The sequence below is a fragment of the Bactrocera dorsalis genome, chromosome 2 (genome assembly GCF_023373825.1).
Source record: "Bactrocera dorsalis isolate Fly_Bdor chromosome 2, ASM2337382v1, whole genome shotgun sequence".
Taxonomy (NCBI): Eukaryota; Metazoa; Arthropoda; class Insecta; order Diptera; family Tephritidae; genus Bactrocera; species Bactrocera dorsalis.
In genome coordinates this window covers 83732664-83746401 of record NC_064304.1, presented here as the reverse complement: position 1 = coordinate 83746401, position 13738 = coordinate 83732664, and the positions used below count along the sequence as shown (strand labels likewise).

The 13738-nt window shown below is 36.7% G+C and overlaps 2 protein-coding genes across 2 annotated transcripts in view; both read right to left on the bottom strand.

The window, feature by feature from the left end:
* The window catches only part of LOC105228572 (IDLSRF-like peptide), a 150761-nt gene that overhangs the window by 85863 nt on the left and 51160 nt on the right, over positions 1 to 13738 (bottom strand). The gene's annotated exons all lie outside the window — the stretch shown is intronic.
* LOC105228552 (uncharacterized) lies at positions 10887 to 12532 on the bottom strand. The gene has a single exon (XM_011208430.4). The coding sequence runs from the start codon at positions 12201 to 12203 to the stop codon at positions 11085 to 11087; it is 1119 nt and encodes a 372-aa protein (XP_011206732.1). The 5' UTR covers positions 12204 to 12532; the 3' UTR covers positions 10887 to 11084.

Here is a 13738-nt window from a genome sequence, read left to right as displayed (position 1 = left end):
AAGCAGCCAAAAGAAAAATGAAAAGAGATGTAAGTAAGAAATAAATACGTAAGAACAGCGACGTAACACTATCGCGAACACAAAGGACTACAGGCCATAAAGACGTACTTGAGGCTTTACGACGCACACTAGTACAGCGCTCGTGTAAGATTATTCCTCATGCAAAGCTTAGCAAGCGACTCATCCGCGGAGTATGTGTTCTCATAAATGGCTGAGAGCGGCGCTAAGCGAGTAGACTCTGTTCTCTAACCTCCTATTTTAACAAAAACAATTCTGCAAGAAATGCTTATTTTTTCATACAAAGACATTGTATTTTATTCATTCCAATGGCAAGGTTAAGCCAAAGCAAATATGGTGGCGTAGTCGCCTGCTGTTGGCAACTTGAATAGTAAAATTACTTGGGCCACATCTGTGAATGAGCGCAGTCACGTGCAAATATTCTCTAAATTTCGAAATAATAATGCATGCCCACGCTTATATTGCAGATGTAACAGTAAAATTATATTAGTAATATGCATTTTTTTAATAGATGATAACTTTTAGTCTCCTACATTGTTGACTATTATCCAGCAAGTAACTTATCAGTACTAAATTTTTATATAGTTTCTTTTATAGTTAGCATTTTTATGTTACGATGGTGGATTTCATTTCTAATATAAAAAGGTCCACCCACTATACTGCGAAGAACCTTTTAGAAAGGCTTGAATAACTTTAAAATTTTAATCAGTTGAGCCTACCCAGATTTGAATTCCATACAACCAGATAGGTCTGAGCATTGCTTTATGTAATAGTAACTTGTTCTTCAAACTGAGACAGGTTCTTGACCTTAAAAGCCAAATTTTTACACGGGCTCTCAATGTACCTCTCTTATCAATTGTGAGTTTGCGCTTCCGCTTGTTGGTGGAAGTTGATCAAATAAAGCCACTTGAGGGCATATTTCATGTAGACTTTTCAGTATTAATGTTAATGTACCATCTGGAGAGCCCAGATTCTAGAGTGGTCAAGCGTTATCCACAAAGGTTGCTATAATTATGAAATCAGAGTTAAGCCCTGGATTGCCAGTAGTGAAGGGAATACAGAACACTTGCGCAATGATGCTACTTTGAGGTACACCAGCGGGTATAGAGGGTACCAGACGCAGAACATCCGATTGTACAAGTAAGGTATTAAGATCATTATGGATTTATTAAGAGAACACTTCGGTGAGCAGATAATTTCACGTTTTGGGCCGGCCGATTGGCCACCAAGATCGTGCGATATCACACCGTTAAACTTTTTCGTTACCGCGGCTAATATTTGAGAGAGGGAATCTTCAAAAAACAAATGCCAAAGAATTTTCTTTCAAACCATAATAAATATTCCCCATTAAATTTCAAGTTCCTGTGTTTTTTTTTTGTCAATAAAAAGTAGGGAACCTCAAAATGGATCACCCCTTGCTCTGTAGCATTGCTCACTCGTGCCATGAAACTTTCTGAAGCCAAACTTAGGATCCAAAATGAGTTGTTTCTCCTCCAGCAGAGGTAAAATATCTGCGCAATAATATATATTCATATGCTTTCGAAAGACTAATCGGTTGATATCAATTGACTTGATGCTCAGGTTTACCAAACTTCGGAATCCAAATTATTTCAGCACATTTTCACTGAGAAAAAAAGTAGTTAAATGTGAGCAGGCCATTAAAAGGTTAACAATTATGTTGATTACATTTCCAGGAAGCTTAAAAGAGTGAAGACATAGCATATTGGCGACTGGCATTTTGTGGGCTGAAGGTTCGAACGCCCTTTTATGAAATAACAAACACCTGAACGCCTACAAGTGTCAAAGATTCTATAAAAATTTTGTAAAAGATCATCATAAAATTATTACTTCATTTTTCTGTTCTTGAATACTGCAAATTCTTTATTGTCAGCCGTTCCGAAATTTATGCAAATCAGCTGTTGGCCTTAAAAGATTGTTGATGCCGAACGCGATTTGTGTGAAAGTTTTGGTGCTTGAAATTTCGTTTGTGGCCACAAGTGAAAGTTTTCGCGATTAGCTATGCATGCAAGCACGTGATTATGCGACAAAGTTTGCGCGGAAACCCGCAAGGATAAGCTAAGAAGTTACGATAGTGCACAAAGGGATAATTATGGTCGATTGTGTGTGCAATTTTCCTAAAGGGAGTTCATGCAGCAGACTGAAAAAACTGTAAAACTTTAAAAGCTTTAATGCCAATTTTTTATCAGCGAATTAGTTTGTCAGCATTAAGGTCTGACGAGTTTTGTAATCATTTTAAATTTCAACCAAAGGAATTTGAAATCGATTTATTACCTTCGAAGGAACAAATACAATGTATTTTTGGTATAATCGCTGGAGTTCCTTGTAGGCAAAAATTCAGAACTTTCCACATGCAATTCAGCTTAAAAATATCAAACAGAGTTGGTGAGCCTTTTCATGTTTGTGCTTTCCCCTCCTTTACCTACTGAGGAGAGACCACATTTCAAACTACTGTCGGAAATTGAGATGAAATCCAAATTTGCAAATACAAACGTACAACTTTAATAATTAAGCTGGAATAACAATGCACATATAATTCGTATACGAATGGGTTTTCGTGCAAAGTTTAAATGAAAAGTCTTACTATTTTTTGCCCACTGTATAACCCTATTCATATGTTCATTAATCCGAATACACGCATTCCTTTCCGCCCCTAAACAGAAGCATCAGGTGAGCAAAGTTATCATACCCCAAGTGTCATGTTGCAAACCAATTTAAATTGCCGCACATGTGTCACAATACATTGCGCCACCCAACGTAATCACTCTTAATCCCAATAACCGCTGCCATGGTCACCATACTTCCCTCCACCCCCTCCTCCTCACACTAGCATAAGGCATGTTTATGTTTAGTGTCTGTTTTGGCTTTCCTTTCGGCAATGTATCCGTTGGTCGCTGCTCAATTGAGCGTAATAACTGTGACATGACAATGGGACAAACAAAATCACATGACAATGAGCAGCAGAGCGGTCATTCAATCAATTAGTCACACAAGCGGCCCACACAATTACATACGCTTGGATTTTCGATTGTTTGACGAGAGTTGTGGCTTTTGGGGGTGCCAAGGGAACGGTAAGGTATGTAAATAGAGAAGACAAATGCGTGGCAAGACAAACAGTGCAACATACACATGCAACAGGGGAAGTTGATTTTCATGGCTGTTATATAGTATAGAGAATTGTATATACTTATGGAAATAATTAAGTTTGTGTAGGTATGTTGTCTGTATGAACTCTGAACGTTATACAACAATATACTTTTACCTAATCCTTTGCTATTTTCTCTAAATTCTACTCTTTCTTGTCACAATAAAGGTAAAACTCTTTCAAAGAGTTGAATTGAAAAAAATCGCTTTGAGGTAGATTTTTATGAAATTTTATACTGTAAAAGAACGCACAATGTAAGCAAACTTTACCGCACACTGCAAAAAAGTATCGGTTTTAATTTTTTTTATTTTTTTTTATTTTTTTGGCTCACCCTAATATACTTACATCTGTATGGCTGTGCGCCAGCGAACAACCATTCCGCAAAGAGTTCATCTGCTGACTTTAATGGCGCAGTGACAAAATGTGTCTGGCAAATTGTTGCTATGCGCCTGTGTATATATATATGCTTCATTTAATACACACCCTTATACACAGAAGTATTTACTTTGCTGTAACATGAAATATTTATGTCTGCGTACATGTTTTTTTAACCCACTGTGCAATGCTTTGCTAAGTAATTTACCAGAAAGCCAAATGCAAATATTTACCAACGCGCAAATAACAAAATAAATGCATACGTATAAAGCAGTAAAGGGAGTACAAAAAGCATGGAGGAGTAAAATAATAGAACTAAAGTAAATCGCATACTGGAAATGATAACAAACTGTGGGAACACAAATTTCCCATCACGACATAAACATGGACGAAAACAAAAAATTTATGTTTCTAAGTATGTATGTCGCCAGGAGCCGAAATAGTGTGTTTACTATACTAAATATATCACTATAAAAAGAGTTCAAAAATATTGATTATATCTAAGTTAAGCCGCGCAGAGGTCATTCGTCAAATACATTTCGTCAGCTTGAATGTAATTGAATAAAAAGTAATTGCACAAAAGAGTATTCTTCCAAATACAATAAAAAGAAGTCCGATCGATAACGAGTTCTTCAGTAGAATAACACGCCAGAACCCCTTTAACATATTATATTTAAAAAAACAAAAAATCGTTAGTTTCTTTATGTTCGCCATTGAACATAAAGCAAATGGAATACAGTTCTGTAAAAAAAACGGTGTCACTTCCAGATGAACCGTATATGTAGTATGGCATTTATGGGAGCTGTGAAAGAGAAAAAGTTTGGGCAAAAGTGAGATTGAGCTTGACGCCTTGAACTGAGAATCAGGTTTTTTGTTGGGAGCGTAATCGTTTGGAGACTTGTGTCGGCCTCTGAACTTAGAATATTAGCCTTTATTGAGAGTAATATAGATAGTTACAAGTAGAAGCTTCAGGAACAAATATTGAAATCTTTAGTGGCTCATATGGGTCTCGTTTGCAATTCAATCTTTCAACAAGGTAACGATCCAAAGCAACCGGCGCAAATTTTTTAGAGCATCGGCTTCTTTATTATGCTTCCAGTTTGTATGTAGTATATGTTGTTGCAAAGTTTTGTTAGGAAATTTTGCAGAAAAAATATGAATTTTTGTACAAATTTTACAAAGCGGTTCTGAGAAGACGTTGATCTCAAAAAAAATAGGAAGGAATTAAAAATTATTAAAATTATTATTATATTATTTTTCTCTTTTCTCAGACTTTGAACAAAAAATCTTATTTTTTTTTAATTTCCGCCATTTATTAGTCAAAAAAATAAGTTGTAAAGAAGCAAAAAAAACCTTCGTTTAATAACTGGATAATGTTATTTTAAGGATGTGTACACAATTCGAACTAAAACGATCCATAACTTTTCGAGAAATCATGTCCACCGACTTCAAAAACACTGTTTCAAGAAAAACGCCTTTAAAGATCGCGCACTTAGCGTAGTTAGTCTCGAGTACACAAGTTCACAAGGCTGTATACCCGAAACTATTACTCGGATCAACTTGAAAATTTAGGACAATATGCTAGAGGTGTTGTGAAGTTTAATAAGACAAACAAAAAAAATCGATTTTTTGAAATTTTCAAACCCACTTAACCCCTTAACCTACATCAACGTTTCATGCTAACCTTAAACTGACCTCAACTGAAACCTGAAACTCACATTAAAATTTAATATTTAAATAGCGAAATCCAACATTCGCATGAACTACGTCGTAAGAATTTGCTATAAAGTGAATAAGCTATCGTTCAGGTCAATGTCTGATTAATCAGATTTCTAAACCACAATTTACAATGTCAAAAATCAATATATAATTTCGTACAAGTCAATAAAAATAATTTCAAATACAAATTAATATTTGCCTTTTTTCCGCTGAATTACCTTGTGACAAGAAAGAACCCTGAAATTGTAGTTAAGGTCCCCAGGTAAATGATATTTCAAAACAAATAAGGAAGAGCTAAGTTTATACTCTTGCAACTTGCCAGAATCAAAGCCAGATGAATAATTTAAGGTGTAAATATTATATCAACGAGAGGATTTAAATCCAAACAATTTTATATTTACATATACTAAGCTACTAAAAAATGTTCCCTGAGTTTCATTAATGTACCTCACACACAATCAACAATCACAGTAAAATCAGGTGGATCTCCAAAAGTCCGGGTGAAAGCTATATGGAGGCTAGGTCAAGTTTTCGATAAGTAGCATCTACTTTTTTCAAGGCAAGCTATCAAAAGCTATCATTCCAACGCAAGGAAATTGGATGTCACATGAATCAAAGTCAAGAGACGTTGAAAAACGATTTAGCAAGTCAGCAATACTACTAGACAATAAAAATAAGCCGTTTTTGTATCAGATTGTGACTTATAACGAAAAATGGATCATGGGAACCAGCCACATCAATGGCTAAGGCAATATATGTATGTGACGATAATCTGTATTTGTTGGAATTTGAGGGACGTGATGAATTATGGGCTATAATTTTACAAAACCGAGTGAAAGCATTAGTAAGAAACGCTACCAATAACAACACTTCGAATTTAAGCGAGCAATCGCCGAAAAACTTCTGAATTTTGCAACTAGATTTGAGACAATAATTTTGATTTTAATTTCATAATGACAACACTCCGCAATATATTCTGAGATCACTTAAATATACATATTTAGGAAAACAGTGGCTGGGAAGTTTTGGCGCACCCATTTTACAGCCTAAACCATTCCTCTTCTGACTAGCATTTATTTCCGTCGATTCACCCAACGGGTCGCACTGGAAGACGGTTCCCATCTAAGTAGGGTATCTAAACATTTCTTGATTTATTTTTGACCGCCAAGTGGCGCAGTTCCTTGGGAATGGAATCCACAAAATGCCAGAAAGATGGGAAAGTGTTAAAGCTTCAACAGTATTAACTTTGAACAAACAAGTATTTCTTAAATCAACGTTCAATCTGTACTAATCTAGGTATAGACCCCATGTATATATGTACATATAAAAAAAGCTGCATTATCGAACGTATTTGAAAAAGCGCAAAGCAAATAAGGAAGAATGGAAAAGTTACTAAGGATTGTACATATATTTCACTGTTTTGTAACTACAATTTTATGACGCTGAAATGTGCTATTCAACTTTATTTGCATAATCAATTCACCACCACAGAGGCTGAAAATAACGCTATATTTTATTATTGCAACGTCAGACTTGCCACCTCAGTGACTCATTTAATTTTTTTCCAGTCCGGCAATAGCAGACAGACTTATGTGTTCATGTACATAGGTACATACATATGTACTTTTTCAATAAAAAAAGCTCGCAAATGCAATTTTATTAGCATAACGTACTAACATGAGCAAATACAAGTACACCTATGCAACAACTAGACAAATATACTGCACCAAACAGGTATTGTAAGAATATCAGCTATGTATGTATGTCACTAAGTTCACTTAGCAAGCCTTGACGTGGCTTTTGCTTTTAATTTTCACCTCTGTTGTCATGTGCGGTGTCAACTGGTCCCTGAGAGTGAAATATTGTCGGTGTGGAGCACACGTTAGTCACCGACACCGAGTGTGTTTAGGTGCGACCAACAGACATCACAATGCAGCTTTGTTTTATGTCCGTGGCAACTTTTGGCGGTAAAATTATAGAAGTTGCTTTATCGAAGGCCAACCAAAAACAGGTAACACTACTATAAATAGGGTTGCCCTAATGGAAGAACGTTTATGAAACTTTGTTCAAAATTACTTAAGCATTTGAGGTGCGCTGATATTTTTTTAAATGGAAGTGGAAAATGCGTATCTGGGTTGGTATTAGACTCAACCGAAAAAAACTGAGTGCAGATGGCCATTAGTTTGTCTCAAATTGACGTTTCATTGACAGGCATTCACTGGAGTGTAAAATTAATATTTGCAGTGGTATGTGCTATATATTAGTCGTTCGTAATATAATTGTCTCTTTAACTTTGCTTGATATTTTCCCTAATTAAATTTGACTGTCCATTTGTGATATGCCGTTGCTGATAACTGACAAAAGCTGGTGGCCTGAAAGCTTTAAGCCACGTGCGAATGTTTTTTAAAGTGACTTTCAGAAAAAAATATTGTGATCGATAAATAGTGAATTTATATATATTTATATATATATATGTATATGTGTGTATGCATAGGTATACATGTATTTCTGTCTTTTTTGTACTCAGCTTAATTTATTTGTGATGAAAGCATAAATATTGACAAACCTATACCTATATTCATAACTGTATCCATGTATGTAAAGTTGGCCATCCTTTTGAAAGCATTTTTTCTCTGCGAGGCACGTAATTGTATTTGCATTCATAACAACAAAAATAATATAAACATTTATTCTTATTTTTATCTCTTAGCCGTACACCCTGCAGGAAATTCCTAGGCACTACTTTTGTGACATGACGTGTGATCCAAGTAAAGATACTTTTTTAATAGCCTTTTTTTGGCAGATCACGCGTGAGTCGTGTCAAGCTGTCACGTTATTTTTGTTCAATATTGCTTGGCATTTCATCATGGGAAGGTTTATGCCTGAGCAACGCGTGCTTCGCTCAACTTTTAATCAACATAATCGGCCTATTGAGCGTACTAACTATTCACAAAGCCATCACACATTTATAACATTCGACCGAATAGACTACGTTGAGTACACATTGAAGAAAATATAGTAGCCGTAGCTGAGAGCGTACACGAAGACCGTGGAGAATTGATTTGACGCCGTTCGCAACAACTCGGACTGTCGTGTGGAACGGCTTGGCACATTTTACATCGAGTTGATAAATTGAAAGCGTACAAAATATAAATAGTGCAAGAACTGAAACTGCTCGACCCTCCCAGGCAACAATTCTTCGCTATATGGGCTCCCAAGTTTGTTCAGCGATGATGCTCAATTGTGGTTCAATGGGTGTGTAACAACAAAAGTGCCGCATTTGGGACAGAACAAATGGAAGAGATTCAAGAGCTACCATTTCATCCAGAAAAATCAATGTTTTGTTGTGGTTTGTGGGTCGGTCGAATTACCGACCCATATTTTTCCAAAAATTATGGCGGTGAGAACGTATACCTGAAATTGAAGCTCGTCATCCCGTTGACATTTGGTTTTAACAAAACGGTGCCACTAGAGAACACTTCATTAAGCAGATGATTTCACATTTTAGGCCGGTCGATTGGCCACCAGGAACGTGTTGAAATGTTCGAACGAGTCAAAGAAAACTGGACTCAACGGACCATCTGAGATATAGCCGCGACCAACATTTGGGAGAGATACTTTTCAAACAGTAAATGCCAAAAAATGTTTTTTCGAATGATAATAAACATTCCCCATTAAATCTGAAGTTTGTATGTTTTTTCGTTAAAAAAGTGGGTAACCTTGAAATGGGTCACGTTTTATGTTGCAGAGTTTTGAGTTTCTTACTTATACTTATATGAAAATAATTTGGCTTTTATTATCTTCAATAGAAATTAATAAGAGAAAAGATCGTTTTGAAATTTGCAAAGCAGGAAGGAGGTGAATTTAAATCTCATCTAAAACTCATTAGCAAACAGCTCAAATACGAAAATTTCCTACTGGGTACTCAAGCGCATACATAAATTTATAAAAACACACGATACAATCGCGACAACAGTTGAGGTAAAAATGCACGCAGTAAAGCTGATAATACCAATCAAGCCACAATAATTCCGGCAAATTCGCGAAATGTCATAAAAAGTCGAAGCGAAATAAAATGGAAGCCCGTAAAATGCATACACATTTTGATTTCTTCATGCGAATTCGATAACATTGAAATGGTTTTAGGTTTCGCAGAAGCGAAGGTGCAGAGTGGAAAGGGAAGGTAACAAAACAATGCTGGGATAAGCTTTGAAATAAAAGGCGGGTTGGGCTTAAAGGATGCGAAATTAAATTGGCATATTATAGGCATTGCAGAGCGTAAGCTCATAAAGGAATTTAAGTAATTCGCTTAACCTGCCGAATATGTAGCACAAAAAAATTGATAATTTCGTTTAAAAGAAAAATTGTCGAAGCTGTGTAGAGGGAGGCGATTATAGCTAAGGGTGAAATATTATAATCATATCAACACTTTGACGATATAACAATATGCAGGTGTTGTTTTTGCTTAGAATATTTTTTATATCACAAAGATACAGCTTACGTATTTCAAAGTAAATCAATTTTAATATATAAACTAATCGAAGCAATAAGCTCAATTCTGTTACATCAGAAAATGACCTAATAAGCAGGGAGGCAGTAGATGTGGTGGCTGCATGTACTTTGCTGGGTTCCACAGCCTCTAAAATACTTTCAAGCGGTTGTTGGCCTAGTGACAGGTCACAACTTACTGGCCCACATGCGTACCGGATGGGAATTGGTAGCGATAACACATGCAGCAAATACAGGAGAGTAGGTATAAGCAAGTCTCTGGAACATCACCTCTGCTTCTTTCCGGCTTTATCTAGGACTACGTTTAGATATCTAGGTGCTTCGTGGTCGAAAGGACTAGACGAAATATAAAAATTAAATATCAAGTCGCTCTTAAAGTTCGCGAAAACGTGAACGTTCTGTGTGACCACCCCTTTTGCTGGAAAATTGAACTAAACCAGTATAATCTAACCTAACCTAGGTAATATTTGTAAAAAACTAAAAAACTCGACTCCGTTTCAATCAAGGGGATAATTTATGGATTTTTTTAACTATGTTTTCAAAATATGGGCTCCCCATATAACGTTTCAGATAAAATAATCAGGTTTATAGAGAAGAAAAGGTAAGAACAAAACCTTCCGGAATCTTTTACTGAATGCCGATGAGCAATCACCATAAGAAATTTTAAAACTTAACTTCAAGTGGGATCAAATTCAGGCTCTGCGGTGCCTCACCCTTCAACTCAAATCCTAGTAAAATGGAGAGATTAATTTTGCTGTCAGTATGGCTAAACCGAGAGATCGACAATTATTTAGATACAACAATGGAGATACATTTATTTCCTCATTACAATATCTTAAGGGCTTATCAAACTCATTAACTTAACATTCTCACAACCTTTCTAGCAGCTAATCAGTTTTCGAGTTATTATTCATCAAAGATATTCTATCTAGCGTAGCCGCTATATAGAACTAGTATCATTGAACCGTTGAATAATTCTATAAGGAAGGTCTCAAACATTTTTTACAAATATAATTAAAGGAAATTTTTATAAAATATACCCCTGTTCATATTTTTTTTATAGAAACTCTGAGAGCTTAGTTCATGTTTATCAAGTAGGCAGACCTAGTAAAAAACCCAATTTTGTTTGTTCTTTTATTACATTCAGAATTGTTGTGTGTCAAAATATTTAACTAATTTTTTTATATCCAAAATAATGCTATTTCAGCTGTACTTATTCTTATATTGTGACTTCATCTTATCTTTATATTCATCAGCTATTATGGCTCTCTTTTTATTACCTCCAATAATTAAGGTGTTCTCATTGTTCACCCTCCTCCTCCTCTTCTCCTACCATGTCGATATCTGCGGGAGTAGGTTGATCCGCCGCACCCATATGATCTGCGCCCTCAGCGCCTTCTTCGCCTTCATCCTCTTCCTCTACCTCTTCGTGAATCTCTTGCGAATCGCATCCTTTTATCTCTGGCTCTGGTTCATCGGGTTCGCAACCACTCTTTGCGATTGGACGCTCTTCAATAGTCTCTTTGTAGTACAAGTCCATGTCGGGTCGGAACCAAATACTCTTCACCCAATCCAGATCGAAATCGTACTTTGGACAGACGCAATAACGTAATGCACGATGACATTTCGGACACTTCGCACCGGCACGTCCGGCATGTATAAGCTTCTTCTTCTTCTTTTGGCAGCAATACGGACAGCGATGCGGCTCCTTCTTTATGGGTGTCTCGCGTGGTGGCTGCTTGCCGTAGATGAGATGACCACGCTTCTTAGCACAGAAACAGCAGTTACAATCCTCACCTTCCGGTTGGTTGCGGCGCGTCAGCATGCGATCGTAGAATTTCTTGTAGGCCACTTTAATTTTCGCCTCAAAGCCGCGTTGTTCCTCACACGACAAGCCATCGTAGCGTGCATAGCTTTCTGCAGTCTTTCGCGCGGCATGCACATACACACATTCCTCTGAGAAAGACGGTCGCCCTTCTTTCAAACGCAGTTCGTCATTCGGCTGGTAGTAGAAAGCTTTGAAGCCACGCTTCACAATCGTATAAGCGAGATGTGCCTCAACACGATTCATCAAACACCGCTTGCCCAGCTCATGGAACAGATCTTCTTTACGTAGACGCTTCTTGGGCGTTGTGTCCATACAGTAGCACACCTGATCGTAATGGAGAAAGGCGTAGGTGACCACGTCGACGGTGGATTTCGCCTTGCATTCGTGTATGCCGCAGATAATCATGATCTGCGCTAGCGTATTGGCCAAGTCCAAGACATTCTCGAGAAAGATGGAGGAGGCGTTCACTTCGCCCAAGCATTTGCACTGCTCCTCCTGATTAATGATGCCGAGGTAAGCGTGGCGCTGGCACTCTCTGTGCGTGCAGGTGCTGCGGCACCGGAAATCAGGCATGGCATGATGTGCCTGCATATTGTTGTGGCAGCTAGATGATTTTATGGATTTTGTAAGTAGAACTGATCACTTTTAATTTGCAGATTTTTTATTGCACTTTTTTAATTTTATTTATTTTATTAGTTGTTTTTTTTTTTGCTTTACATTACGCGAGTAGAAAGCTCGTCTACAATTGTCTCCAATCTATTCGCGAGTTATCTTTCAGCATAAAAAACGCAATACTAAAATTTAGAAGACATTTGCATTATTTAGAAGAATGAGGAAAAATTCAGCTTTTTATGCTTCAATTGCAAAATGAAATGTTAAGATTTTGAAAAATTCTGACATATTTTTCTTCAAAATATTTCCCAGTATTTCTGAGTTGCTAAACAAATAAAAACTTTCATTTAATATACAAAATATTATATTGTAACAATTTTCGAAAAATATGATGCTCAAGCAGATTGGAAAACAAGTAACTTTGCAGGTTAAATACCCATAGAAACTGGGTGTTTAATACCAAAAACAATCAGTATAACAGGTCAATTGAATAGACCTAGGCCTGACACATAGATGGCGCGACTAGAACTAAATCGATTTTAGTTAGCCCTAATCTTGAAAAGGCGTTTGTATAAATTCGTGTTTTCGGTAATTTTTTTTATTCTGATAACAAACAATAAAAACAATATCTCATTTTAATCAAATGTTGCTTTTGAAAGGAAAAAATACAGTTGAACAAAAACTTGGACTGATAAGAGTCTTCGGACACTGTCAAGGGAAAATTTACCATCCAGTATTGGTATGCTAAGTTTTGATGTAGTGAAAGGAGCACCGAAGATGGTGAAAGCAGTGGACGCTCAAAATAAGCTGTTACCGACGAAAACCTCAAAAAGGTCCATAAACTAATCTCGGATGACCGTAAAGTGAAGTTGTTCGAGATTCACAAATATTTGGGTATGAGAGGGCTTAGCGCAAAGTGGGTGTCACGTGATCTCATTTTTGATGATTCGGAGAAATGTTTGGAGATGATGATGAGCGTAGACCAAGACAATGGATGAAACATGGATATATCATTATATTCTGAAGCGTGAAAAAGAAAACTGTATACTGACAAGGTACAAGGTGGTACTTGTATTTCGGAATATTTTTTATTGACCACCTTGAAAAAGAAAGGACCATCAGCAATATAACAATATTGCCTACTACATAGCGTTGTTTGACCGCCGAAAAATGGTCGCAAAAAAACTGTTGTTTCACCAACGCAAAGGCTCGAGTTACAAGACAGTGAAAACGGTCCATGAATTGGACTTCGAATTGCTCCCGCATCCAGCGTATTCTAAAAATCTTGCTCAAAGCGTCTATTTCCTCATCACAGGTCTTAGAAGAATGCTCGCTGGGAAGAAATTTTTGTCGAATAAGGAGATTATCGACGAAATTGTAGTCTACTCAAGCAAAGGAGTAATCGTACTACAAAAATAGTATCAAAACGTTGAAGGGTCCCTATAATCGGTGTGTCACCATTGAAGGGAATTATATTGAATAAAAAACACGAAATTTGGCAAAAAAATGTGTTT

Coding starts and splice junctions, on each gene's coding strand:
- LOC105228552 (XM_011208430.4), bottom strand. CDS start 12,203: ATGCAGGCACATCATGCCATGCCTGATTTCCGGTGCCGCAGCACCTGC.